The sequence below is a fragment of the Atractosteus spatula genome, chromosome 4 (genome assembly GCF_055471065.1).
Source record: "Atractosteus spatula isolate fAtrSpa1 chromosome 4, fAtrSpa1.hap1, whole genome shotgun sequence".
In the NCBI taxonomy this organism is placed as follows: Eukaryota; Metazoa; Chordata; class Actinopteri; order Semionotiformes; family Lepisosteidae; genus Atractosteus; species Atractosteus spatula.
Genome location: NC_142709.1, coordinates 65,343,417 through 65,369,049, shown reverse-complemented (window position 1 = coordinate 65,369,049; position 25,633 = coordinate 65,343,417). Strand labels below are relative to the sequence as shown.

Sequence of the window (25,633 nt, the reverse complement as noted above, 5' to 3'; positions counted from 1 at the left end):
AGCTTGAACCTACTTCATTATGTAAATGTTACTCATTTATCATTTATAAGTGATTTAATTAATATATTCCTTACAAAAGAGTCCTTATCAGGATTCCAGCATTGTCCAGATAACGCAAAATAAAGCTGGTTCTGTGACAAAATATAGTCCATAGCCAGTTACGGCAGCAAATCACATTTTTCTCATACATTACATATTGACTGTCATGTGTCTTTTTTCATAACTGACATTCAGAAAGTTTAAGCTTGATTACTTTTCATAACTTTACTACTTTTCATATTTTGATTAAGTGTAGGCATTTGGCCTGTGTGTGTCACAAGGAAACTATTCTGTATAAGCAATTATTTTCAAAGTTAGGGTGAAGGAAAAAAGAAAGACTAGCTGCTTTGATCATTTAAAAAAATGCTTCTCTGGAAGAGGAACAACAAGATAACACCTGTCCTCATTCTATTCTTTCGCTTTGTACTTTATTCTCTTTTCATTTCCATTTTGTGAGTTAGGACCGTGTAGCACGTCAAAGGAATGTCGTTAATTGAATAGAAGCAACACTGAACAGGTTTATCTTTCTCTGCCACACTGTTAGTTTCAAAGAGACATTTACCAAGTGCACACTGTACAGTTCACTGTATTTGAAAAGGCACACTCCTATTAAACAAGACTGACTTTTTTGCCCACTTTTTTTCCACCAATACAAGATGTGCACAATTCAGGAATCTTTGCATTGCTTGCTTACTCCATCATCTGTGCAAGATTAGAAATAACAGAAATGCAACTTCAGATTTCACAAGCTTATCTGTCTGTTTTATCATCATCATCATCTGTTTCAATTAACAGATCATCTTTTTAATTTTTTATATAATCAATGAAATTGTTTCTGAGCTCCAGGATTTGGCTATCTACTTCAAAACCAATTTAAACGCTGTAGTTAATGCTTTCTCAGCCGTCAAAATTAAAAAAAAATAATTACCCAGCTCTTCTCCTAAGAAACCATAATAAAATTCTGTTATTTAATGCCTTAAAAAGAAAACTAAACATATTTTACATATGATGTGTAATCTATTTTTAGTTTTTTTTTATGTTGAGACATCTCTTGTTACTCTCGGTCAACTACACGAAGATCTGTTTTTTCCATGTATATTTCTCACATTTTATTGTTACCCTTTATAACCTAACTATTTGTCCTTTCCTATTAAAAACAGATTTCAGCCTAACTGAAACTCCTTGTCTTATTTTAAATCTGTTTTTCTAAATAGGAGTTTTCAATTAAAAACGTTGGGAAACATGCCGTTTTACAGTCCTGGGTCAGTAATAGCCATCACCGCCGTACATGTAACAGAGATCAAGCCATGAAAGATTTTTAGTTGTCTTACAAAGGATTCTCCACCGCTCTTGAAACAGGCATGGTGCCCCGGTATCCCCATTCTCACGCTTTATAAAATCTTAAGTTGTAAAAAACAAAGGCTAATATTAACCAGAGACCATGCTTAACCAGGACTTTAAGTTGTATGTATTTTATAAATTCATGGCAATTTCTGTTTAATGCCATATTAAAATGGGATTCATTATTTCCTAAATGTTATTTATTTTAGCTTAAAAATATGAAAACAAAGTACTTGTGGTACTGCAACATGGAAAAGTGATTACAGGACTGTTAGCACTCACATCAGATGACTTTCCATCGCTTTATTTCAGCGGAACAAAAACACACTTGTTTTGCTCCGTTAGAAGAATGAGCGCGAACGCAAGCTGGACTGTGTCAGACGTGTGGGCCAGTGAGGCCTGCAGGGCCCGTGGAGCTTTTTATTGATGACAGGATAAAATAAACAAGCCACTCATCATTAACAGTGCAGCAATAGCCACGTAAAAATAGAACTCACTCTCATAAATCATACTAACAAAAAGTAAATGTCATTAAAGTACACTACTGTCTTTTACTTAACCTGCTGGAAGCAAGAGGCTCTCAGGTCTTTGAGAGGATGTGGAAAAGCGTTATCAAATACGCATTTTAATCCTATTGGTAACGACTTCATTTCCATTCAATTTTATAATTAATGTCTTATTATTGCATTTTTAAAGCCAATGTCTAAGTGGATTGAAAATTTTCACAGTGTATCCCAACGTTAACGCCGCCAGGCCAGTCACATCCCACTTTTGCACTCTGTTAGAATGTCACAATAGCTTTCTTATTTCACTAGCATCCACAAAAATCCAAAACGTGCTGGTCCTAGATGTGCCAAATAAAGCAAAAAGGTGCATTTTTTCACGGTTTAAAATCCTTAAACGTAAACCACAGGCAACTCCTGGCTAACTGTGTGCTGAAGAAAAAGACATCCCTTTCAAATTAAAATCCACTAAAAAACAAAACAAACGGCACATACTGTACGTTTACAATCCATACAGACTCAGAAATATAAAAATGAACAATGAATATTGAACACTGCATGACTCTTTTCTTTATTGCCACACCATGAACACCAGCTGAACAGCTGAAACAGAATTGCAATATCCACGAGCGCCGTGACATGAGTGCTTCCATCCTGTACAGCCAGAGTGCAGCTCTTTTTTACACTGGACATTGACATCCCCGTGTGAAGTGATCCACTGCTGAGCAAATAAGCTGAATTTAATCCCTTCGAAAAGAATAAGGAAATAAAAGGGAAAGCCACCGCTTCAAGGGTGGGGGAAAAAGGAGTCTGATTTAAGATTACAGAGAAAAAAAAATGATGATGAAGATTAATCTCTTCGATGGCAGGGCATTCAACTGGAACAGCTGCTCTAAAAGGGTGAAGCAGCCCCCAAAACAATGTTTGAGAAAGCAGCTTTCCTAGCGCCGCACAACAAAGTCAACTGCACATCTAGAGGAGGACGAGGAGCCGATAAATCTCATAGTGAAAGAGAAAACTTCCAAGCTCCAAGTCTCGCTGAATCAATCTTCTATTCAGCAATGAAAGAAGCACAACAGTGTCACCATCTCATTCTGTTTAGATTCTCCACAGTAGATAGGACTATTCACCTGAAAGATTCTGGCTTTCAATTCAGGTATAACACATAACCTTTAAAATAATGCGTGCACTTTCAACAACTGTGCTTCCTAAATAAAACTGATATTTTCTTCTCATAAAATATCCGTGGGATATATTCTTTCAACTACGGCTTGAAAACCTAAAGAATTTTTCACCTTTTTTGCGTGCAGAAGAAAAGAAGCATTCTATGCCATCGATCACTTTAAAGTTCAATAGAAGCGACTCCCATTATTAATTAACCAGTCAAGTACATACATATCATGAATGAAGTTCCCTAAAAGGGAGAACAAACTGACCTTGAAACTTTCACTACCTACTGAATAGTTATCGAACTACCCATGTTATTATCGTTATCATTTGTACAGATAGCATGCTGTTAAAAATAGAACAAAATAAAACCTGATATTAATCATTAAAGATTCCAAGAGACAATACACTGAAGTGACAATCTAACCGCAGATAACTTCCTCATTTACATTTGCTATTTCAAGTGTACCACACTGTACCACAATGGATAGGATGAATGTAATTTCTGGCAGCAATCCACAATTCCACTGCATGTCCATTGACAAAACATTTTACAGATGAACATATGAAGAATATTAGTGAAACAATGAAGCAGCCTAACTGTTACATTTATTTGGATCTATTGGTAGCTTACACAGAGGAAAGTGCCCTTTTCAGTTTATTCACATTAAGGATTTTGTCACTCAAATACCACTGCCTTGGTACATTGCCTGAATGTTAACTGGCACATTTATTTAGACAAAATATATACAGCTCTCCTCAGTGGACTTAAAGCATGACAGGAACCAGTTTATTTCCTCTTTTCAGAATAGAGCATGTGGAAACCTAGACACACAGAACAAATTTGTCTTTTAACATCAATGGCTCTGGGCACCATTCCTTTTGTCTCTGGAAAAAGCAATTAACGTCATCAAATTGTTGCCAGATTGAGTAATACAAATGTTCATTTTATAAGTTCAAAATGCCTGCCCACCTTAAATCCCTTCTCCTGCTAAACTCCTCAGGTGGGATTGTCCAAGGAAGGTGCAGGGGAAGACAACGCAGAACCTCATCTGAGAAATCAGAAAAATCCACGTCGTACTCCATCAGGATACCTTCTGTCTCTGGCTCGATTTCACCTGCCTGGCCCAAGCTCTTCGCCAGTCGCCTGGACAAAGTAAAAGAGAAAATAAGAGTCAAGCACAAGTTATTGTGGGACAACACTCACCAATGACATTAAAATTATAAGGACAAATTACATGCAGAAGGTACAGACGAAAATAAATAAAGTAAATGTGATAATAAAAGAGCATTTATTGATATGCCCAACTTAAAACTGCTTAGTTTGAGGGCTGGATGTCTAGACAAGGACGTGTCTGTGATAAACCGCAGGTTTTTCTTCACTGGGGATGGTGTTGGGGGCTTGGAGGGTGTTAGTGTGATAAAGACAGGGAAACACTGTTCTAAAGACCATATACCCCCCCAGACCTGGTGGCTGTTGGAAAATAAGGATTGTCCTTCGAAAGATCCGTTATGAACTTCAATAAGTGGTACAACAACATATGGAAAGATGTCATTCTTTCTAATCACAAGTGGCATTGTGGCACAAAACAAACTAAATCAGCATCAGGCATCGTCATGTTTAGCACTGTACCATGTGTTATTGTAAGATGAACAAAACCAGGGACCAAACGCACCTTACATACAGTACAGACAGGTTTTGGGAATGAAGCCACATGAGACAGGAAAAGAAAAGCAATGGCTGAGGCCTTCAAAAATTCGCATGCAATTGAGGCCGTCGGTCAACTACACATGGCTCTTCTCGGCTCAGAGCAGAGCCCAGTGTCAGAAAGACTACCTGGAGGTCAAGTAAAGGCAGATTCAGGGCGACAGATAACATTTCCTTCATATACTGGCAGTGGCAATGGAAAAAAAACAAGCGATGCTGTGGATGTTGATTCGTTGAGACCTTGAACGTTCTTTGATCAAGAAGCGTCTGCATGACAGACTGAACAGCCTCCTCTTACTCACAACTCTGCGGACGTTTTTAAGCGATTTCCACCTTTCACAGACAGAGAGCACATTTTAAATGATTCAGTATGATACAGAACATTCGTTCTCCGTGGTACATTGGGAAATCTCCATGAATCAGCTCTAATTTTCCTAGCAGGTTTAATTCCAGGCTCCCCACAAATTTGTTTTTATTGATGTTTTCTGGGTAAGTGGCTCAACATGCAGCTTTTCTGGTTTGTCAGTTAGGTCACATCCTTTAAGAAATTAAATGCAGGTTTACATTTTCCCTACCAGAAGCATTGCATTGAAGTTCCTAGCTAGGAGAAAGCTGATAAACATACCAGATTTAAAGTGAAACAAACTGCTTTTTCTTACATTTCTAACAGCACCCACCGTGCTCTGAATGACAGGTCTAAAGAAAAAAGAAAACATCAGAAACTTGAGTTGGGATGAATAAACAAATTAAATGGTTTTTAACTAAAAAATAATCCATTTTTTAAATTTGATTTGTGCCGTTTATTTTATTTTCACTTTATTTTGTAGCTCTCACCAAAGTCTAAATTATGTTACTTTTCCTTTCACTATCAATAGAAACTTTCCTTTTTTCTTACAAACTGTCCTTGTCAACTTGTTAAAAGTAATTTAGATTTTTATGCCAGCTTTGAAAGCAACTGGGATTCAACCCGCAGTGTGTTGAATGTCTTTTAAGAGTCACAAAATTACTTTTTTGGAATTTTCAGCATAACATTATTACTGACACAGTAATTTGCCTTAATTGCACAGTAATTATCACTTTTTACTAAAGCGTCGAACATCTACGCAGCATTTTAGTTCACAAAGAAGACTGACACATCCCTTTGAGATTCTAATTATTCTAAGCACTCAATAGTTGAAATTAGTAACAATGTATCTAATTGCCTAATTTAATTGAGCTGCTGGTATTGCCTGTAAACACCCCTCTGGAAAGGAATCAGACCTTGATTGTTGCATTTGCTTTCAATATCTCAATCCTTTGGAAAGACGTATTATGATATTTCAAAGATAAATGATCAGACCTATAAAAGATAATAATGCATCACTGTTTCATACAAGTACGTGATGTATCTCATGGCCTGGGTAAATGTCTAGGAGTTTTAAAATGGACGCCAAAGGGATTTAAATTAAAAATAAGGCATCTATCAGTGTTTGCTTATTCTGGAGTTTGCAGAGATACTCAATATGACTAAAAGGATTTTTGCCTAACTCCTGGATTAACTGTGTGTGTTCATCTTTTGGCTGTGTTCCACGAAGCCAATATGACAATTGCAGCAAGTAGCAATGTTTTCATTTCAGAATGCGGTTGGGCTTAACAGAAAACGCTGAATCACAAATTTTCACTATTGGGAACAAGGTGTCTCAGAGACATCTGGGGATCCTGGAGGTTTCTGTGGCTTTGCAGAGACAAGGACTACTAGGCAGAACCTAGTCATGAGACCAGTGCCTATCTGGGTTTCAACACTAAAAGAAGTGAACAGGTGTATGAAGGCTCATTCATGAGACCTCACAGCGGCACACAAGGAATGGAGATGGGCTTAACTAAAAGCTGGCAAGATCAAGATCCTGTACGAATGGAGAAAAGGTCACCTGCCAAAATAGTGAATGCTCTTCAACCTGGTACCCCAAAGTCTTGTGATTTTGAATTGCAAGGCAGCAAATGAGTTTTTTTTGTGTCCTTAACATAAATGTGCATCATTCAGAAATGTGAGTTTCTAAATGCATACAGAGAATCATCTGAACAAGCTGCTGTAATTTGTCCCTTCTGCCTGCACGCACCCTTCAGCAAAGTTGGAGTCATCAGGCCAGCCGGTAATGCGGCAGATGAAGAGAGTGTTGGCGTAGTCGCCGGGGCGCGACCTGAAGTCTTCGGGACAGTCGGCCAGCGGCACGTTAACGCGTGGCACCCTGTGGTCGACAGGGGAGAACATGGCGAAGTCCTTTTCTGGCAGGTGCTTAATGAAGCCCGTCACGGCCCGAGAGTGCTTCCGCTCCACTATGTATACCACCTGCAACCAGGAGAAACAGTGTTTCAGTGTTTGCTCCAGAGACTAGTAAATCATGGCACCTGGAACCAACAGAAAAACAAACACTTGTTCAACTCTAATAAAAGTTCTGTTCATATTATTTAATAATTAAGCAGGTCTACACACTATTGAAGTTTTGCAACATTAACATTTTCTTGTATATTTTGAAACAAATAAATGCAACATCTTACTTCATTCAGACTGCTATATGTCCACTATGTAAATGGATACACTGTGGGTAACATTGTAAATGAGAACAAATATCATTGGTTCTCATTTACAGTCTCATCCCAAAGTGTTACAATGTTAAAATAAAGCATTCCTTTATTTAATGCACATATGCTTGTGTGAAGTTGGATGATTCCAAAAACCAAATAACCAGAGGGTCTATCAGTAACCTTCTAGAGATAAGATGGAAATGATTGAAGTGCTCTACCAACCCTTGTTTGGTCCATTCTAAAATGAAGAACCTTCAACACAGACAGAAGATTTATTCACCTCTATTCAAGTGTTCAGCCAAACTCACCTGTTCATGATCTCCGCACCAAACGTTATAACATTTTGAGAAGATCTTGAACAGGCAGGTTTGACCGATTTGAACAAATGGCAATTAGGTGAATAATTTGTAAAAACGCCTAAAAAGGCTCAACAGCCAAAACATTGTTTCTCCTTTCTATTTTTCAGCATGGAAATAACCTTTACTTTCTTTCTTAAATCTGAGAACTATTTAAACCCTACTGTTTTTTGTTTTTTGTAGTAGAGCGGATGTGAACCTCCATTTGCTCCACAACAAATAATATCAGAAAAAAATCTCTGACCTTTGCGGAACACTAAAAAAAAGGAAAATTCAGTCTCAAAGCAACATTTACGAACTCCCGTTATAAGTTTGAACCCTTTTCTAACTACCCAACTATTTTCTTTAAAGTCTGACAATAATTGACTGTTCATCAATTCTGTACATATTGATTGTGAATCATTAACATACAGTGTGTTTTCATTTTCTAAAGCCTGACCATAAGCTAAAGAGCGGATATGATAGGCGAAACATGAAATGTGAATTGAATTACATTCCGGTTTCTTCTTTTTAATAATGTTCATGGTTGTTAGCTTTCCTTTTTGTCCTTCCATGTCAGTCCATAACCTGAGGACAGTTAGACAAATCTTAGGAATACATTATTCCTCTGGTTTTACTACTATATGAGTACACAACAAGGCAAAGCACTCTTCGTTGTTTTTTAAAGAGCACATTGCTAATTGACTGCAGGCATTTTGTAAGGGACTATCATACTAGCATATTCGCATGAGTCCATTTTTTTTTACCTGTTTTACTATTCACCATTTCTGTATTTCAAAGACGTTTTTTTCCAAACAAACCTAGTTTCTAGATAAATCTGAGAAGTTAATGGGGGTGATTTACATTTCCTGAAGAAAACAACCAGTTACTGTATGCAAGATTATCCTTTAAAATGCTGTGGAGTGCTCATTCTTTGAGTTCAAGAAAATCAAACGGTCTTGTCTAAGGAATGAGTTGTTAGGTGTACATATCCCTGTAAAAGCTTTAAAATTATTAGTAAAAAAAATGGGCAGTTTCAATGTCCATAGGTTCAAGGTTTGCGTTTCATTTTAGCTACATGTGGACTTGAAATAAGCACATGCCGATTCCTGTTAGGATATCTAGCCTACAAAGATGACATTAATGTCAAAATCTGGCACCGCTTGGGCTGCTGAAGACCTGCAATTGCTTTTAATCATGTATGCAGAATTGCAGGTTACAGCGGACAGGTGTCAATGATAATTAGACAGTGCCTCAATTTGTTTGTTGCTGTAAAATGGAAAATGCTACAAAACAACTGAAACATTTCACAGTCAGACATGAAAGGTTGAACTCATGCCTCATACTGGCACACTAGACGGTGTCCTAAAGAACACAAAGAATCAAAGTAAAAGATAAACCACTGGATACCAATGCACTCCATGGGGATGAAGACCATATACCCACACTGGAAAGGCCTCCTGCGGTCTCCAGCTATTGCCTTGTAATTACTTTGCTAACCCAATAATGGTTCTCACTCTTCATTCTCTTCCGCTCTACTGTAATTGCCCTTAACACAAAATCAACAGCAAAATGAAAACATACTGAAGCTTAAATAGGAGGTAAAAAGCACAAATACTGCTACTCCAGCCAAGTTATCAATAACTCAACCAGAAGTAAACAGTACTGAGCCAAATGCAGGGCAGGACAGGGTTTTAGCCATTCATTATATGCAAGCAATTTTGTTTATAATCATTTTTAATCTAAGAACACAAAAGCTGCTTAGTCACAGAGCGAGGAGGTCTTGTTAAGATAAAAAAAAGCAAGCCTGCTGTGGATTTTAATTTTTTTACTGCAATCTGTTCTGACCTCCTTTTAAAGGCCGTCTCCACTAGGTTTCCTCCACTAGAAGGACAGAAATGTAAGGAGTGTATGGAAGTAATTAATTCTCTTTCCTTTCAAAAACATACTACTTACCTTTCCAGTCCTTTGAAGAAACTTATCGGCAAGTGTTTGAGGCTCATCTGAACCGCAGATATTATCTTGCTCTGAACCTGGGGTTTCTCCATTTCTTGGACAAGCTGACCCTGAATATACAAATAACATAAAATAAAATAACTTTTGAAGACAACTGATGTCATGAAACAAAAAAAAAAAAACAATCAGTGAAAGCTGCCTCAAAAAGATATGTCCTAATTTTATTGGGGCACTTGTTTTCACATAGTCCCTACAGTGTCATGAAAGATCATCTCACTTTTTCTAAGAGCTAAAAGTGTAGAAGGAAAGTTTAGCACCTTGTCTCAGGCCTAATTAATACCTGCAATGTCCCAGACACCTGAGTCTCCTGAGACCAGGGAAAGTGGGAGGTTGAGTACTCAATTTTTCTATGTACACGCAGCTTCTGGCAACTCTGATACTGAACTAGGAGAATGAGAACGAAACATGCCCGGCTTTCTTTCCATGTGCTGTAAACTCTACAGTGCCTTATGGGGAAGTTGGAAATTGAGGGGAATAAACCTTGAAACATTAAGTGATGCCTCTGAGTGTGTATTAAAATTTGGGTAAGTATCCCATTACTATCTAGGATTTTCTGAGTTGTGGTAAACACTAGGACAGGACAGCTCCTCATTTCGTTTCAGCAAATACACACCGACAATTGTGCAAAGTCAAAAACCTAACACTATTGCTTTTCTACTTCATCAGAACAAGCAAGATAAGCATGGGGGCATGGAAAAACTAATCATGTATTCAATTAAAGAATGTTTTCATTCCCAATTGTTTCCTATGATGTACTTTCTTCACTCTTTGACTAAAGTAAAAAGTTTGGTTGAAGCCCATCAACAGAAGGAGCTCCAACCTGGTCACACAGGTGATATTGATATGATATAACTCAATGATACTAATATAATTGATTTGATATTACTGGTTAATAAAGCTATGCTTTGTTATTGCTAGCTTACTTATATAAAAACAGAAGATTTTATAATTGTCTTGGTTTCACTTTTAAAATGTGTTAGAATAAATGAAATGTTAATAATTACTTAACTGAAAATTATGCTATGTTCTCCTTATTTAAAAAAAATAATACTGAATTAACTGGAAGCTTATCATGTGCTACCAGGAATAGACCGAGCGACCATTTTCACACGAGCTTCTTATTGCTTCCAAGAAAATCATTTTGGTCATGACTAGGCTCGAGACATAAAATACAAACTGATTTGATCATTCTAGCCCATCACACAATCATATTTCCATACAAAGTTACAGTATTTTTCAGCACTAACCAATTTGTCTTGACATTACAACAATTCTATGACAGGTATTTACTACGATTTTTTTGAAATACCCTTAGAATATCTCATTCTTTGGGAAAGTCTGCATTCTCCCCCTGCTTCTGGAAGGTGTCTGGATGAATGATACCAGGCTTATTTCAGCAGCCAGCTCCAAAAGGCTTAACGAAACACACAAGTGGAAAACCCTGAGAGCACAAGCTCCTGGACATGTTGGGATGTGCTACTCGGAATGAAAAATGTGATTGTCGGAAGAGTAACAAATCAAATATATGGTCAAAACAAAAACAAAACAGGCAGCGTCAAGGAAACTGGAATGAAATAAAAAGAATGAAAGTTACCGCTTCTGGAAATAAAACCTTTCTTTGAAAATAAATGCTTTGAAATAACACAAAGCTATTTCAATTCTCAGTGCTACATGGGCAGAATGCTAAAGAAACAATCACTACAATCTCCTATGCTGAAACACATCTAAGCAAAACATTAAATGCCTTAAATGCAAGACATTACAGTTTTATTGCTTAGTCAGTGAGTTCAGCTTTTAATTGCCCTGTCTCATTTAGACGAAGTTCCCAGGAGAACTGAGAGGGTGACAGAACTGTGACACTATTAAAAGAGATTCTGGATTGCATGAATTTGTATTTTGCAGCTATAAAACTAATTTTATTGATGCCCAAGTGTGTCCCTTAGTTCATATGTGCGGAGTTCTGCAAGTCATAGTAGCCCATTAGTAATGCTGTCTGTCCTCGTATGCGCAGCCCTTCCGGCTGAACAATGGCACAAGATTAATTGACTTGCTCTGCTCTTTCTCCCCGTTTCCCGTTGACATCCACAACTACTTTCTGTCAGCTGAGAAAATCATTTTCACAGAGGCACTCCACGACATCCTGCCGTTACAGTCCAGATAAAACTTCAAAAGGAAAAACAAAAGTTCCATAATTCAGAAGAGCAAGGAAACTCCCAGGACGTACAGGGCGGTGAGCAACTAACTTCTATCAAGCCTCCCTGTGTCTTACTTCACGTGACTGCTGCTCCAGTGCAGGTGAACATCGCTGGGTTTACAACTGTCTTTTCATCTTTTCAGTGCAAACGGCATGATCTTTCAAACAGGGCTACCCGAGGTGTACACTATTTGGTTTCTAAGCCTCTGATGAATGTTTATTCTGATTTAAATTAAAGTCTGTATAAACTGGAAATACTGTTGCACTCAATATTTTTCTGAAACATACCTTAAAAAGGATGTTTCCCCCCCCCCAGTTTCTTCCTTTTCTTAATTCTGTTAAACTCAGAGTAAGCACAATACAATAAAAATGTTTTTGCTTGCCTCTCAAACACTGTCAGACAAATCTGACGTGTTTCCCCTACTCACTTGGCCATCTTACATCTGTGAATTGACTACTCAGAATCAGATTTATTAAGCACACCAAAAATGACTGAAAGGTCAACATTCATCGGAGAATTTTCTAGATGCGCCGACTAGTGTTGGATAGCAATCACAGTGTATATTACAGAATAAAAGTTTAATGTGCCAGGCCTCCGAACAGAAGCAAACTAAATTTAAGTCAAATGGACTATTCTGTATTTCACTACATTTCATTTGCAGCAATGGTTTACTTCATCACAGGTATTTGTCCTTAGGGTACAGGATTGCTGATGTTACGGTCAGCAAGGACACCGGCTCTCAAAATAAAAAGTTACAGCTTAGCCAAATGTGGTGACTCATTTCTCTCATTTCTGCTGCCTTTTAAAAAATAATGAGATAATTGATAAAGCAGATGCTACCTACTTGCTCCAATCTTTCATCCAGTATTAGATGTTTATTCCTAGTAAGGGTCAAGACAACCTGGAATATATCCCAGAAGCATAAGGCACAAAGCCATGCAACCTGGATGCCCAGTCCATTGCAGGACTTGAACTCACACACTCTCACACACACACCTAACATCATCATCTAGACATCATCTAACCTAGCCTGAAAGTCTTTGGGAGGTGGGAATAAACAGGAGCATCTGGAGAACTCCTGTATGGGCATGGAAATAACCTACAAACTCAGGTCAGAATCTAACCCAGGACAGAAAGTCAGTAAGGCAACAATGCTACTGCTACACTACCATGTCACCCACCTACTTACTCCAAGGATCATTTAAACTACTGTAAAACTCCATATGAAAGTGTGGTTTGTGCCAAACATGATCTCGATAAAAATTCTAAAAGAGAATTTAAAAAAATAACATCATAGTTTCTATAATACCCTTATTTTTAAGGCATATATGCTTCAAAATGAGATTTAGGAGCTTTACAAACAGGAAACTAGTATATATTTGAAATTGTATGGCAACCAAACGGAAAACTATTCTTTCTTCAAATCCTAGAAATAATTGTATTCTCTCCTAGCAGCTATTTAAGCTGATGGCTTCATTTTACTTACAACTGAGCCGATAGCTGTCATTTGCAGCTACCTTTCTGTTTATAATGTGCTTGAGCACCGGTCTGAATCACTTCACAGAAGGACTACAATTACAGTCATTAATTCCTCGTTCATTTTCTTGCGGATTTGGCAGTCCCAGGACTCCGACTTTATTATAGGTCATTTTTTTGTGCTCTTGCTCTAGTTGTTTCACATGCAGCACTGCAGTCTGTATTCATACATTACCAGATGTTTATTTGAGGACTGGGCTTAAACTCTTCATCGTCAATTAGGTATACAATTTTGCACACATACACTGAATACATCTGAAAGACTCAAAGGCCTTTTAAAGCAACTATTTCAGGCACATACTAATGACTGACATTACAATAAACCAACACGTTTCTGGAATCTCAGGAAGCATTGTAATGTCACAAAGCATTTAAGATATCATAAAGGGTTATTAATGACTTTGTCCATTAAATCTTATAGCCATTTTTTCATGCTATGTTGGGTTACAATTAAAGGGAGCGTATTCTAAACCTGAGAAAACATCCTGTGGTCACCTTTCGGAAGAGTACTCCCATCAAAGCAAAAAACTGGTACAAAGCAATAAATGAATAAGTTCCAAAACATGTATAAGTTCTGAACTGTCATCTTTATCCCACCCTTACTGCTGGCAGAACGGGACATTAGTCAGTCTGACCCACCCTCATGGAATATACTCCTCACTGAGCAGCAGCTGTGACACACTTATAAGGGGGTCACATGAACTACACCGGGGGGAGGCTCCCAATAAAAGAGAAATGTCCTCAACTTGTCTGGTGACCTATGCTAAGAGGACACATTTATAATAGTTTTTTTCCATCAGAAAAAAAAAACTTCTCAAGAGCTGTCAGTGTTCCACACTCTGCGAAAGATCAGAATTTCCACATGTTAAGAATAAACGCTTCCTTTCAAAAACACAAATTGTTGACAATCACATCCTCCAGGACCATATGTCCCCCCAGTTCCCATAGCTGTGGGAACTATGCGCCTGAAGGACACACAGTACCAGAGGTAGTTCCCACCCAGCAGTGCAGTCCTGGTCAGCTTTGCTGAACAAGTGCTCAAATTAAAAGCACTGTATTTGCTATTTTTTCAGTCAGACCTCTGAGTATATTGAGATTTCCATGATAAATGCCAAAAATACAAAAATAGTTTTCATTACAAACATAAGATTATACCCAACACAAAAATATACGTCAAATAATTCACAGAATTATACACTGATTATCAGTTTCGATGAACAAGAACTGTTAAAGGGCAAAAGAAAACATACCTTTGTCTAATAATTTTGAGATGATGATGAATGCTTAGAGAACCTAACTTTTTCACTTAGCTTATGGCCAAACTTTTGCATTAAAAAAATCCACCACAACAACCTTGCCTCGAGACCAGAGGCAAGGTCCAGTCCTGGTGCTGGAGGGCCAGTGTACCTGCAGGATTAAAGTTCTCTTTAGAGCAGCAGAACCTGAAGAGCTTAGAGGAGCTGTTAAATTGGTCCCATTAAGCCAGTAACCATCTGGTTTAGCTCATCAAGAGCCGAGTTGGACTGAAAACCCCAGTACACTCCAGTCCTCTGGGAGCAAGCAAGGTTACTGTGCAAAAGGGTTTGTTAAACTTTAGATCTGTAGAAACAAAGAGAAGATGGAACTGCAGCATGATATCAAATCCCTTGTCTTTGCCTCACCTCGAAGCGCTAACACTCAGAGCAACACCAATGGAAATAAAAGCTTCTGTCTTGTCAAAATGATGTAACTTGAATCGAAATGGCCAGTGAGGAAACAGGCGTTTACATAATCAGATCCCAGATTTTGCTTTCCAGCTATCAGCTGGTACTAATTGTAAAAGGAGCTACGAACAAACCGAACAATGTTTAAATTTAGGAAATGAAAAAATATGCATTTTAAATTAGAAGCACTCCCCAATAACAAAAGAGCATTTGTTTAATGGATCGTTTTTTTTTCTTTCAAACTTGAGGGTCAGTTTTACTGACTGTATGAAGGGGGTTAAAGGAATCGATTTGAACATCAATACATTGTTTCACAGAAAAAAAAACATGGAAATCTGACAGAATGCAGTGAAAACTGAATTTAGCTCCATTTTAAAATCTAAAATTTCATTATTCTGGTTATGGTATAGCACAGAGTAATGGAACATTTCAGCATTCATAATTACTGAACGATGAAGGAATTTTAAAACAGATGCTAAATGAAACCTGGCAAGCAAGATGTTTAAAGAAACCCAATCATTTTTCTTGGACAATCAAGTATTTCAGAATTTGTCAAACATTTATATCCTATACACAGAGGTTTATTTGAATGCACCTGTTTAAAAAAAACTCTCAAAAAGTCAAAAAAATAAAAATAGCTTGTCCTTCCACCACCCAAGAGCATTTATTAGACGGAGACAAAAGATTTTTTTAATTGAAGTGAATGCAAAGACTTGTCAAATTAACACAAACAGATTATTTTTGGAATACCATTAAATATCACACTCAAGATGCCTTAAGTCACACTTGGCCTCAGAGAAGAAATGAATTGTTAATCTGGCACTTGCTTTGCAATCACTTCTTTCATCTTGCTGCTTTCCCTCAATTGTTTCAAGTTCTAAATCAGAACTGACACTTTGGGATCAGTTTCAATATTATGCTGTGCCTGTCACAAGCTATTAATTAATCAACCACACTAAAGCTATCTAAGAGTTTCTGGTATGCAAGTTCTGACTTATCTACTCCCATATTTGCTCTAAAATTCATGTGTGCCTTAAATGTTATACACGTGTAAACTTCCTGATTAACCTTTAAATCTGACTTCAACTGATTTAAGTATTTATAAATATATGAAATGTCTTTCAACAATAGACTTCTGCAGTGCTGTTTCATTACAGAAAACATACAGTAGACTTTATCACCGTGGACATACAGCAGTACCATATACCGCTGCTATTTCTCAAATAGTACTAAAGCCTTGATTCTATTTGCACCAATGTGCTTACAACTTAGGGTTCTTCTGGCAAGACCTCACATCATACATAAAACAAAACCTGGAAAGGTTTCTTCATTCAAAGGTTTAAAAGCCAAAAAAGTTTTTTAACAAGACAGCTCTTACCAATTGCAAGAGTCTAGTTAAAAAACAACATTTCCTTTAGTTCACTTCAACAACAGAAAGAATAATGAAACTAAACGATATTTAGATTTATTACTGAAATAATCTAATTCCACTCCCAACATAACTGATAAAAGCAAAAACTGTAATGGGAGCTGAAGGGGAATTAAGAGAAGTTTGTATTACTTATACTCAATGAGTAACTATTCGAGATAAGATATGAAAAGGGAGATATCTAGACATTGTGAAAGTCCCTGACAACACATCATATTATAGCAAAAGCACAAGGCTGACCTTCCTGTACTGCTCAGCCACTACTTCACTGTCCAGACTAATTAAATAAAGACAGCACACGTGCACACAAACACGAGGACAGCCCTGGGAAAATTATTACATCAGGGTGTCGACTCATTTTGCATCACAAGCAATGAACCTCTTAGAATGACTAGAGACCTGCTACCAGCCTAACCACCTTACATATAAAATAATGAGAGCCGTGTTATTCACAGTTCACTAACACTTCCGTTGCAAAGTTGTTTTTCCTATTATTTCACATGTTTACATAACCGTAATAGTAACTAGAAGACACTGATGAGTCGACTGTTAGTCAGTGCCTGGTGAGAACTCTATGAACCTTGTCTAAACAGGTCGTATCTAGGTCTGCTGCTGCCAATAAAAAAGCCCCAGGTTCTTAAATTTCAAGTTATGTCACTTGCAATGAATCTGTATCTGTACAATACTCCAAACTTTAAAAAAAAACTTCAAAAGATTTTTTTAGCAATGACTATTCTGTCAGTTTAAGATGATTTAAAAGCTTGCAACAGCCTGTACCCTGGTTCAAATCCAGGCTGACCCTATCAGAGTGTTGGGGGCCAGGAGGAGTGACCTGCAATCACCCAAGCTCGCTCTGCCTTGAAAGGCTAGATCCAAACACATTTGGAGAGAGCCTTGTGTCAGATTCTGAGAAACTGACTAAAAAAACTGGACATGAAAACGAATGAGGAAACAAGCTAGGTTAAGTTATCACTTTTTTTTTTGTTTCTCGTTATGGCATGTACTGTAATTGGACAAGGCAGTTCTCTCAATTCTCAGGGTAACACCACTTCCCTTATCCTCCAATTCACAGGATTGGAATTTAATTGAAACAGGACCATGTAATAGTAATGCAAGCTTTTTGTTTTTGTTTTTTTTTCTTCCAGTTGATGGCCTAGCAGTGCCTAAATTTTTAAATAGCAGGTCTTACAAAAATAGAGAACTGAGAAGAGGGAGACGCTTCCTGAAGGGAGGATGGGAGGAATATGCAATGACGTGCCTTGTGCTGAAGAAATCTTTTGTAGTGATGAAATCTCCAATACAGATGTGTACACTCACTCCCTGCTGTCCGCATACTCAAAAATAATATTGAGGAACATGGGCGTGCTGTGAAACTCACCAGGAGTGCTGAGGTTTAATGGTTCTATTCTGCTGGCAAGCAAATCAAGGGCTGATTCCTGGTCGTCTCTGTCCAACTGCGCTTCGGTGACAACGTCAGGACCATGCTCCTCCACCGCACATCTGCCCAGAACAGCGTCCACACACGGCAAAGGGGGCTCGGCGTGGACCTCCGGCTCTCTCAGCCCCTCCCCTTCGCCGTCCTGCTTTATCACCTGCACAGCAACAGACACAGAACACCACCATCACGCAAAAAAAAACACAGAGCAAAACAGATCGGCTTCATCCGGCCTGGATCTGAGGCTGGCCCCCTCTTTACTCAAGACTACTGTTGAGACAGAAACCTATATCAAAAACCTGGATTGGAGTCAGATAATGGGCAAAAACCCATCAGTTTTAAAAACTGCAATATTCTTTTCATTTCCTGTTGGATCGTTTTATTACGGTCATGTCTTTTCTGGACACTTTAGAAGCTCATTTTGGTTCTACACCATTAAACTGAAGGGGAAAGAGAACACTCCTCCAAATAGACAAGACACTTTGATTTCAGTCAGCAAGCATAAGAAAAATAACTGAACATGGCCAACTTTTGTTGTAAAGCTTTGCTCCGGGTATATTTACTGTGATGATTGCAACCATATCGGAAGATAAAATTAATTTTAAGTCTCTTTTTTTTCCCCTCCACATCACTGATCCTGCAGATGCAGCCACTTACTCACCATATATTTTGGAGAAGACACGCAATCAAAGAAATTAACATGCAAGGAATAACCCACCGCTCTCAGATTATACAAAGTTAAATTCCAGTGTTTGTTCTACAAAACACATCCAAAAAGTGTTACTTGCATTTGGGTCTAAATAGGTTACTTATTTATGGTTCATTTATATCACTCCGACTGGCTGTCTCTTTAGCCATTGGGGGACTGGGTTCAAGACCTGCAAAAGAAAAAAAGCTTTGGAAGTCCACCTCACAAAATTACGACCAAGTTCAACCTAAAATTGAAAGGCCTGGGGTTGCTCAGGTCAGCAACAGGACTCAAGTTTACTTGGAAAACTCAAGAGAGGTCTGGCATGGTGCTTTTTGGTCTGCCAATAACCACCACCACAACGTCTCACTTTTCAAGAGTTCTAAACCTTCCCATGCTGAAAAAAAATCATTGTCGATGATGAAAAATTCTTGCTTTGGCATTCAAAAGACAGAAGAAAAACACTTTCTTTCCTGCAACTGCAGTAACATTACAGCAGAAAACCTATCCCCTACTAAGGCAAATCTTTCAATGTTGACATGCTAAGCTTACTTTGTGGTTTTTCTGTTTTTCTTGGACACAAAATTGTCCGGGAATATTAGTTTCAGCAAGCAGTTATTATTGATGCATAATTAAAAATAACAGGGGAACACCCCAAAACAATGTTTCATTTAATGAACACTCTGTTTCTGTCTTCAAAGGTGAAGTTACTAGGTTATATTAATTTGCTGCTATCAGTTGCAAATATTCTTCCCAATCTCCCAATACTAATAAACAGCCATCACCCTGACAACAGGTAAATGAAAATTCAGAATGAGTTTCATCCCTCATTTCTGTCAGTCAGTGCAATGTTCTTTTCACATCCATTCTCAGATGTATAGAAAACCTTTACCAGAAACTATGCACTTATTGGAAATGACCCGTACGTTTTTGTTGGCCTTTGAAAATTACTCTGCTAAAAAATGACAAAACAGAAAAAAACACTGAACACCCATTCATAAGAACTCACACATATTTAGCTTGATGCCAGAAATTATGGATGTATTACAGAGCTATGTGTGCTGTTTCTGCACACAAAAGCTTAAAAATAATAATCAAGAATTGTATCAATATTATTGACAATGAAAAATAAATATTCTAATAACTGAATTCTGCAGAATTTTATAGACATATAGACAACACTGAGTATCAGTTAAGATATTAAAAGGTACACAAAAAAATACAAGAGAAAGGTAATCTGATTTTTGTTTCAAATAAGAAACCTGTGTACAAACACATTCTTTAATGGTGTGTTGCAAGCCTCTTTAAAATCTACTAAGGTAAAGACACTGTAAAACTACTGGACTTATTTGAATGAAATTACATGTTAGAATATTGGGCAATTAAATTAAATAATTACCACTGAGTTCATTAAACGGTCTCAATAGTTCAACATTGGGTGAGTGCTGAATTTTGGGGAAATGTTAATTTATGACACATGGATTTGAAATTCATCTTTCTTAATTTTAAAGATTAAGAAAATATACAGTATGTGGCCTGTTTTAAGAAAATCCCCTCACTTTTATTTTCAACAAAAAAAAATGAAATCAGTTTCAGCTGACTATGACAGGATATCCAAGAAATTATTTTTTTCTTCTGGAGATCTATACGATCTTTTTTATATATATATATAAATTATATATTTATATATATATAAAAATAATCCTTACCAGTGGTAATTGGACAGTATAAACATACAGTGTTGTCAAAAGAAAATTCTCCTAATAGCACGTATGTGCACCTTCAGTAGCAATTACAGCTGAAACAAGTCATCAATTCTGTAATTTGCTTACTGAGATATGTGACACCTCTCTGGTCTTCTCTCAAGTTCTGAATTTTGCCTTCAGCCATTTGTGTCAGCTGATTCTTGCAGCCGGGACTGTGCTTCTAATCACTTTTTTTCTGAATTAGTCAAACACCGTTGATAAACAGTTAAGACTGTCAGACCTGACATTAGTAGTTCAAGTAGGGAGCTGCGTCAGCATGCATATGCTGCTAGGGTTAAAGGTAACAAGTTAAAGGTTTATTCCATGCTGAAAAGAGAAGAAAGACATTAGCCAGGATTGATGTTGCCTTAAGCAATATGTCAAAGGCATGCACACTTTTGGAGTGTTAAGACTCTTCTGTGGATACCCTGGAAATGATGAATGAGGAAAATTCCTGTTCCAGGTTACCCATCATTGAACTTACCACTTTCTAATACTCCCTTTGGTAGGGCAATGCCTACATTTTTAGTGGCTGTTATTCTATATTTTCAGAATGAACTCACCTATGAATATAAAGGGTTGGAGAGAGCAGAGAAAAAAGCAAACCAAAGCTTTGTCTCAGAGTTACCCCTCATTGAGGTTTAAGTGGCTGTTCACAAGTGCGGTCTGCGGCTATTTTAACAAACTCTTCAGAAGCTGAGAACTGCACACCTGGGACGCAGCACACACTGCTAAGGAGAAAGTTGTCAGCCAAAACAAGCAATAGAAATTTCCAGTTAATTCGCTGGTCTGCCAAGAATCCCTTTGCTTTTTCTTTTTTTTAATGAATAGCTCTAATTGGATCTTTTTAGAACAATTTATGTAAGTTATCCTAAGAGACAACTATTCAAGTGAGAACTTCCTCAATAGGGCGTCCTCCATTGTACTTTATGCGGATATTTACTTAAAAGGAGATGAAAATTAAAGCCTGATAGTGACAATTTAATAATGTCTTTGATGCACTGTTCTTTCTTACATCCAGTTTGGTGACTAGATAGCATGATCCCTTCCAAACCCCCACACTTCTTACACTTCTGACCCGTCTCTAAATCCGATACTTTTAAAATTCCCCAGACCAATTAGACAAGTAAGAGTTCTACTTAAACTCGGTTAAGACACTTCCGCTACTTTACCAGCAAATTAAGAAAGAATAATGGATAAGTACAGGCAGAATATGGCCAGATGGTTTTGCGTTTTATTTATATTTTCCTTCACTTTCCAAGAAGAAAAATAAGGACATTAAACTTTGATTTCCAAGAATGTTCTGGGAAAAACACTATGGTGTTTGATTTCAAGCGAGAGGTTAAAAATGGGAGCTCCAGAAAACAATGGCAAGAAACGATCACTAGTCACAAGTTTGCAAATCCCAAATACAAAAGAACCTATACTTAGATAAAACTCTACCGAAACTGTAAGTAAACCTAAAAGATCAGCCAATCTGACACCATCATCTTAAGCAGTTGCTTTACACACACCTGAAAGTTTTACTAGATACAAAACTGAGGACTCAGTAGGAGCTCTTCCAGAAATAGGATTACCTGCTTACAGCTAACTTGACATTTAGAAGAGAGCTGGCTATTAGGAGTTTAAAAGTGGGTGGGCCTTCTTAACACACAAGATGGAACAAACAATAGGACCCATTCTTTTGGCTACTGATTAAATAATACCTTCTCTTATTTTACATCTATAACCGTATATTAAAAGCTAATTCACAAGCTTTGTAAGAAGAGACTTCAGAAGACAATGGCTGTGAGCACCTTTATGAACACGGCTTAATATCGCACTCAAATAATGCTACAGGACTTGAACTTTCATTATTATAAGTGGTCAAGTACTGATCTAAACTGTGGTAACTTTTTCATAGTAGTGTGAATGTAACTTATTCAGTATGTGTGAGTACAGCCAGCAGTAACCTCTATTCAAAGGTACTGAAACTGTGAAAAAGAAATATAGATAAAAGCCTCTCAAATTTATCACTTGCTTAAGAGTTTTGAAAAGCAGAAAGATAATACACACTAGAAATGCACACATTTATAACTCTTTACACCATGAGTTACAAATTTAAGAGCTCTCCCCACCCCCCAAGTTGTTAAATTCAACTAGCACATCAGAAACACTTCAGTTACTCAATACATAGTAAACTTATGACATGTGCTTGCTAAATTACATAACATATTTGAAAGAAACAGTGATAAGCTTACATTTTTGATCAAATGAAAAAATGTAGCTGAAAAGCCAAGAAAAGGGACATTGCAAAGATTTTGTCTGAATTTTCCCTGAACTTGCCACAGAAGAAAGCAAATACAGTATATGTCCAGGATGTATAGAATTATTCTGGAATAAATGTTCTGCCTAATAGCATACGTAATTTATGAGAAAGGAATGCTTGAATCTTTGTTTTACATAGACATTTGTATATACGTACAATGTTAAGAGGCCAGAATGCTCTGTTAACCATGCTGTAAATTACTGGTTAAAATATTCACACTTTTTGAGGACAAAAAAAAACAGAATAAATATCATAGAAGGAAGTTTGAGCAAGTAAAACAAATATTTTGTTGATAGAACCACTTTTAAAAACTTTTAGAAGCAGGATTGAAAAAAATTGCCTAGATGTCAATATTCAGGACAGAGTACCAAAAGTCATCTTCACACCTTATCACCTTCCACTGCCTGTGTAATTTGTACTAACTTTTCTACAAAAATTATTTTTAATATTAAAATTCATGAGATATGGGCATTCTATATGTGTAAAATAAATGTATTCCATAAAACAATATTTGAATCTTACTTCAAATAGAAGCATTTGTTCTTTTCGACTGCAGATTTTTTTAGTTATAAGCTCAAAATAAGTTAAATTTCTAAAAATGCTGAATCAAACAGATATCGTTTAATTGAATACATTGCCTGTTAACTTGAATTTGTTCTTTTCCACTGCAGATTTTTTTAGTTATAAGCTCAAAATCTTAAAAGTTAATTTTCTAAAAAATGCTGAATCAAACAGATATCGTTTAATTGAATACATTGCCTGTTAACTTGAATTTCAACAGCAGTTTTTAAACTTCACATCATGAGCAGTGGACCAACTTACAAACAAAACGTCCAGATTTATACAAGAAACAGGTACTACTAAAATAATTAAAACCCTGCTCTGGAAATTTTTTAACAGACTGCAGCATGGCAGGTGTTATAAAGCAATGCACATTTCTCTAAGTTTATATTGACTGGATTACATTAATTTGAAATACAGACATCAACCACGACAGGCCTCCAAGGAAAAACTGATGCAAGAGTTGCCAGGCAAACGAACTTTTTATAGTTTCAGTTACCTGATCAAATTACAATGAGGGCATTTCAAATCTAAGGGGAAAATCGTCTACTTTGCGGAAGGTTGGAGGTTTTTCCCTTTTCAGTCCTTTTAATAAGAGCCGCCAACCTAACGACAATGAAACCTAAATACTAAAACACACTACTGATGAAAAGTTTAGCTGGAACATTAAATCAGAAAACCATTGTTTCTACTGACCACTAGGGTCACTTGGGGTATCCAATTAGCCAGTATAACCAGTCAGGGTGTTCACCCTGGACTATATCTCCTGCACAGATATGTACAATGTACAGTAACTGGAGTCCTTGGTTTGTTCAATATACGACTCTGTATCGGGATTTGCTTAAATTGACTTTCAATTACCGGCTTTTGTGGAGGTCATAAGACCAGAACCCAAGGGTTGAAGCTCAGAGATAGAGCCAGCCAGACCCCACTTTTTTTCTTGTGGGGGGGGGGGGAAAGTTCAGAGGTCAAAGTTCAGAAACTTTGTTCCTATTTTTGTTATAGTGCATTGTGTATATTTTGTATTTGTGATCCTCAAAGACAGCAGAGAGGTTGGACAGACTCTTCCCCTGCTACTTCACCAAGAAGAAACTGTAAGAGCTTAGTTCTTCTGAACTGGAACTCAACGGGACAGCTAAAGCAACATGTAAAAACTGAGATAAGAGCAGTGAAAGCAGAGATTGGCACAATCACTAAGGACCTAAATGTCAACTACTCGCCAACAGATGTTGGATTCTGGGTGTGGTGGATACATGGACTTTATTTAATCCCCTAACCAAAGACAAATGTCATGCCATATAGTCCAATATAGCTCATAAGATAATTCTTGTATTTCACAGCAACATAAACCTCATCTTACTAAAATGACTGAATTGGAAAATAAGTTGGGTTTTTTTGCAATCCGCCTTTTCTAATACAACTGCCCAGGAAATCAGCCCTGTTACAAAACAGCTAAAACTGGAGGTCAGACATCATACCACCATACCATTTCTTATACAGATGCCTATGTAGAATAGTCATTTTTTAGTGGTAAGCCATTTGCTAGCCTTGAATGTCCACAGCAAGATATTCATGCAGTTAAAACAGCACAAAGGAGTAGTGACGTCAGATCCCACAGACAAACTCTACAAACTCTCAAACTCTCTCTTTTTTTTCTATTAAATTAGAAAAAAAATACTTGGAGCAGAAGACCTTATTTTTCCCCACATCAAGACGTCATCCTTTTTTATTAGAAAAAATTAGGTTGGGTATTCAATACGATCAGGTAACGTGTGAGGTTTCACAGATCTTTTCATTTGTCCTTTTTCTGAAAAGGCGACTGTACTAGGTGTCTATACACCTGTCTGTGCAAAAGGAAGTGGTTCAGGAGACCGCACTGATAGTATCCCTTAAATCCAGTTTTTAACAGATGTCAAGTCAGGTCTCCTTCCACATGAAATGATACACACTGCCATTCAGAAACAAATATTTTGGTGGGACGTTAATAGAAAAAGAAACCAGATTTTGTGCAATGTACAATAACTGGAATCCTCGGTTTGTTCAATATACGACGTAAAACAAACATCACAATAGGGCTTAGACAAAATGTTTTACCATAGATGTCATTGGAAAAAGGTAAAAACAGCTCGTAATACACAACAGCTGCAATTCTGAGGTGAAAGATGGCTCTCTCAAGGATCTTTTTTACACTGCTTCAACTGTTGTAAGAGGGCGGTGTGAATTAACTGTCTAAATGCAAGGCAGACACCTACCATCTTGCTTACTCTGCACTTTTTACTCTTCCAGATGCCTTCCAGTTCTCACTTTGTTCTTTTATGGATAGAGGAGTTTATTTGCCATTTCTATGTGTACTTTGGGATTC

At 37.3% G+C, this 25,633-nt stretch overlaps 1 protein-coding gene across 1 annotated transcript in view; it reads right to left on the bottom strand.

The window, feature by feature from the left end:
- Positions 1 to 25,633, bottom strand: part of dis3l2 (DIS3 like 3'-5' exoribonuclease 2) — a 126,935-nt gene that overhangs the window by 77,426 nt on the left and 23,876 nt on the right. Inside the window, exons 6-9 of the mRNA XM_088912905.1 lie at positions 17,913 to 18,126; positions 9,612 to 9,721; positions 6,855 to 7,084; positions 4,024 to 4,197 (exon numbers count right to left, since the gene is read on the bottom strand). Coding sequence (XP_088769031.1) covers positions 4,024 to 4,197; positions 6,855 to 7,084; positions 9,612 to 9,721; positions 17,913 to 18,126 — 728 coding nt within the window. The remainder of the gene's footprint in view (positions 1 to 4,023; positions 4,198 to 6,854; positions 7,085 to 9,611; positions 9,722 to 17,912; positions 18,127 to 25,633) is intronic.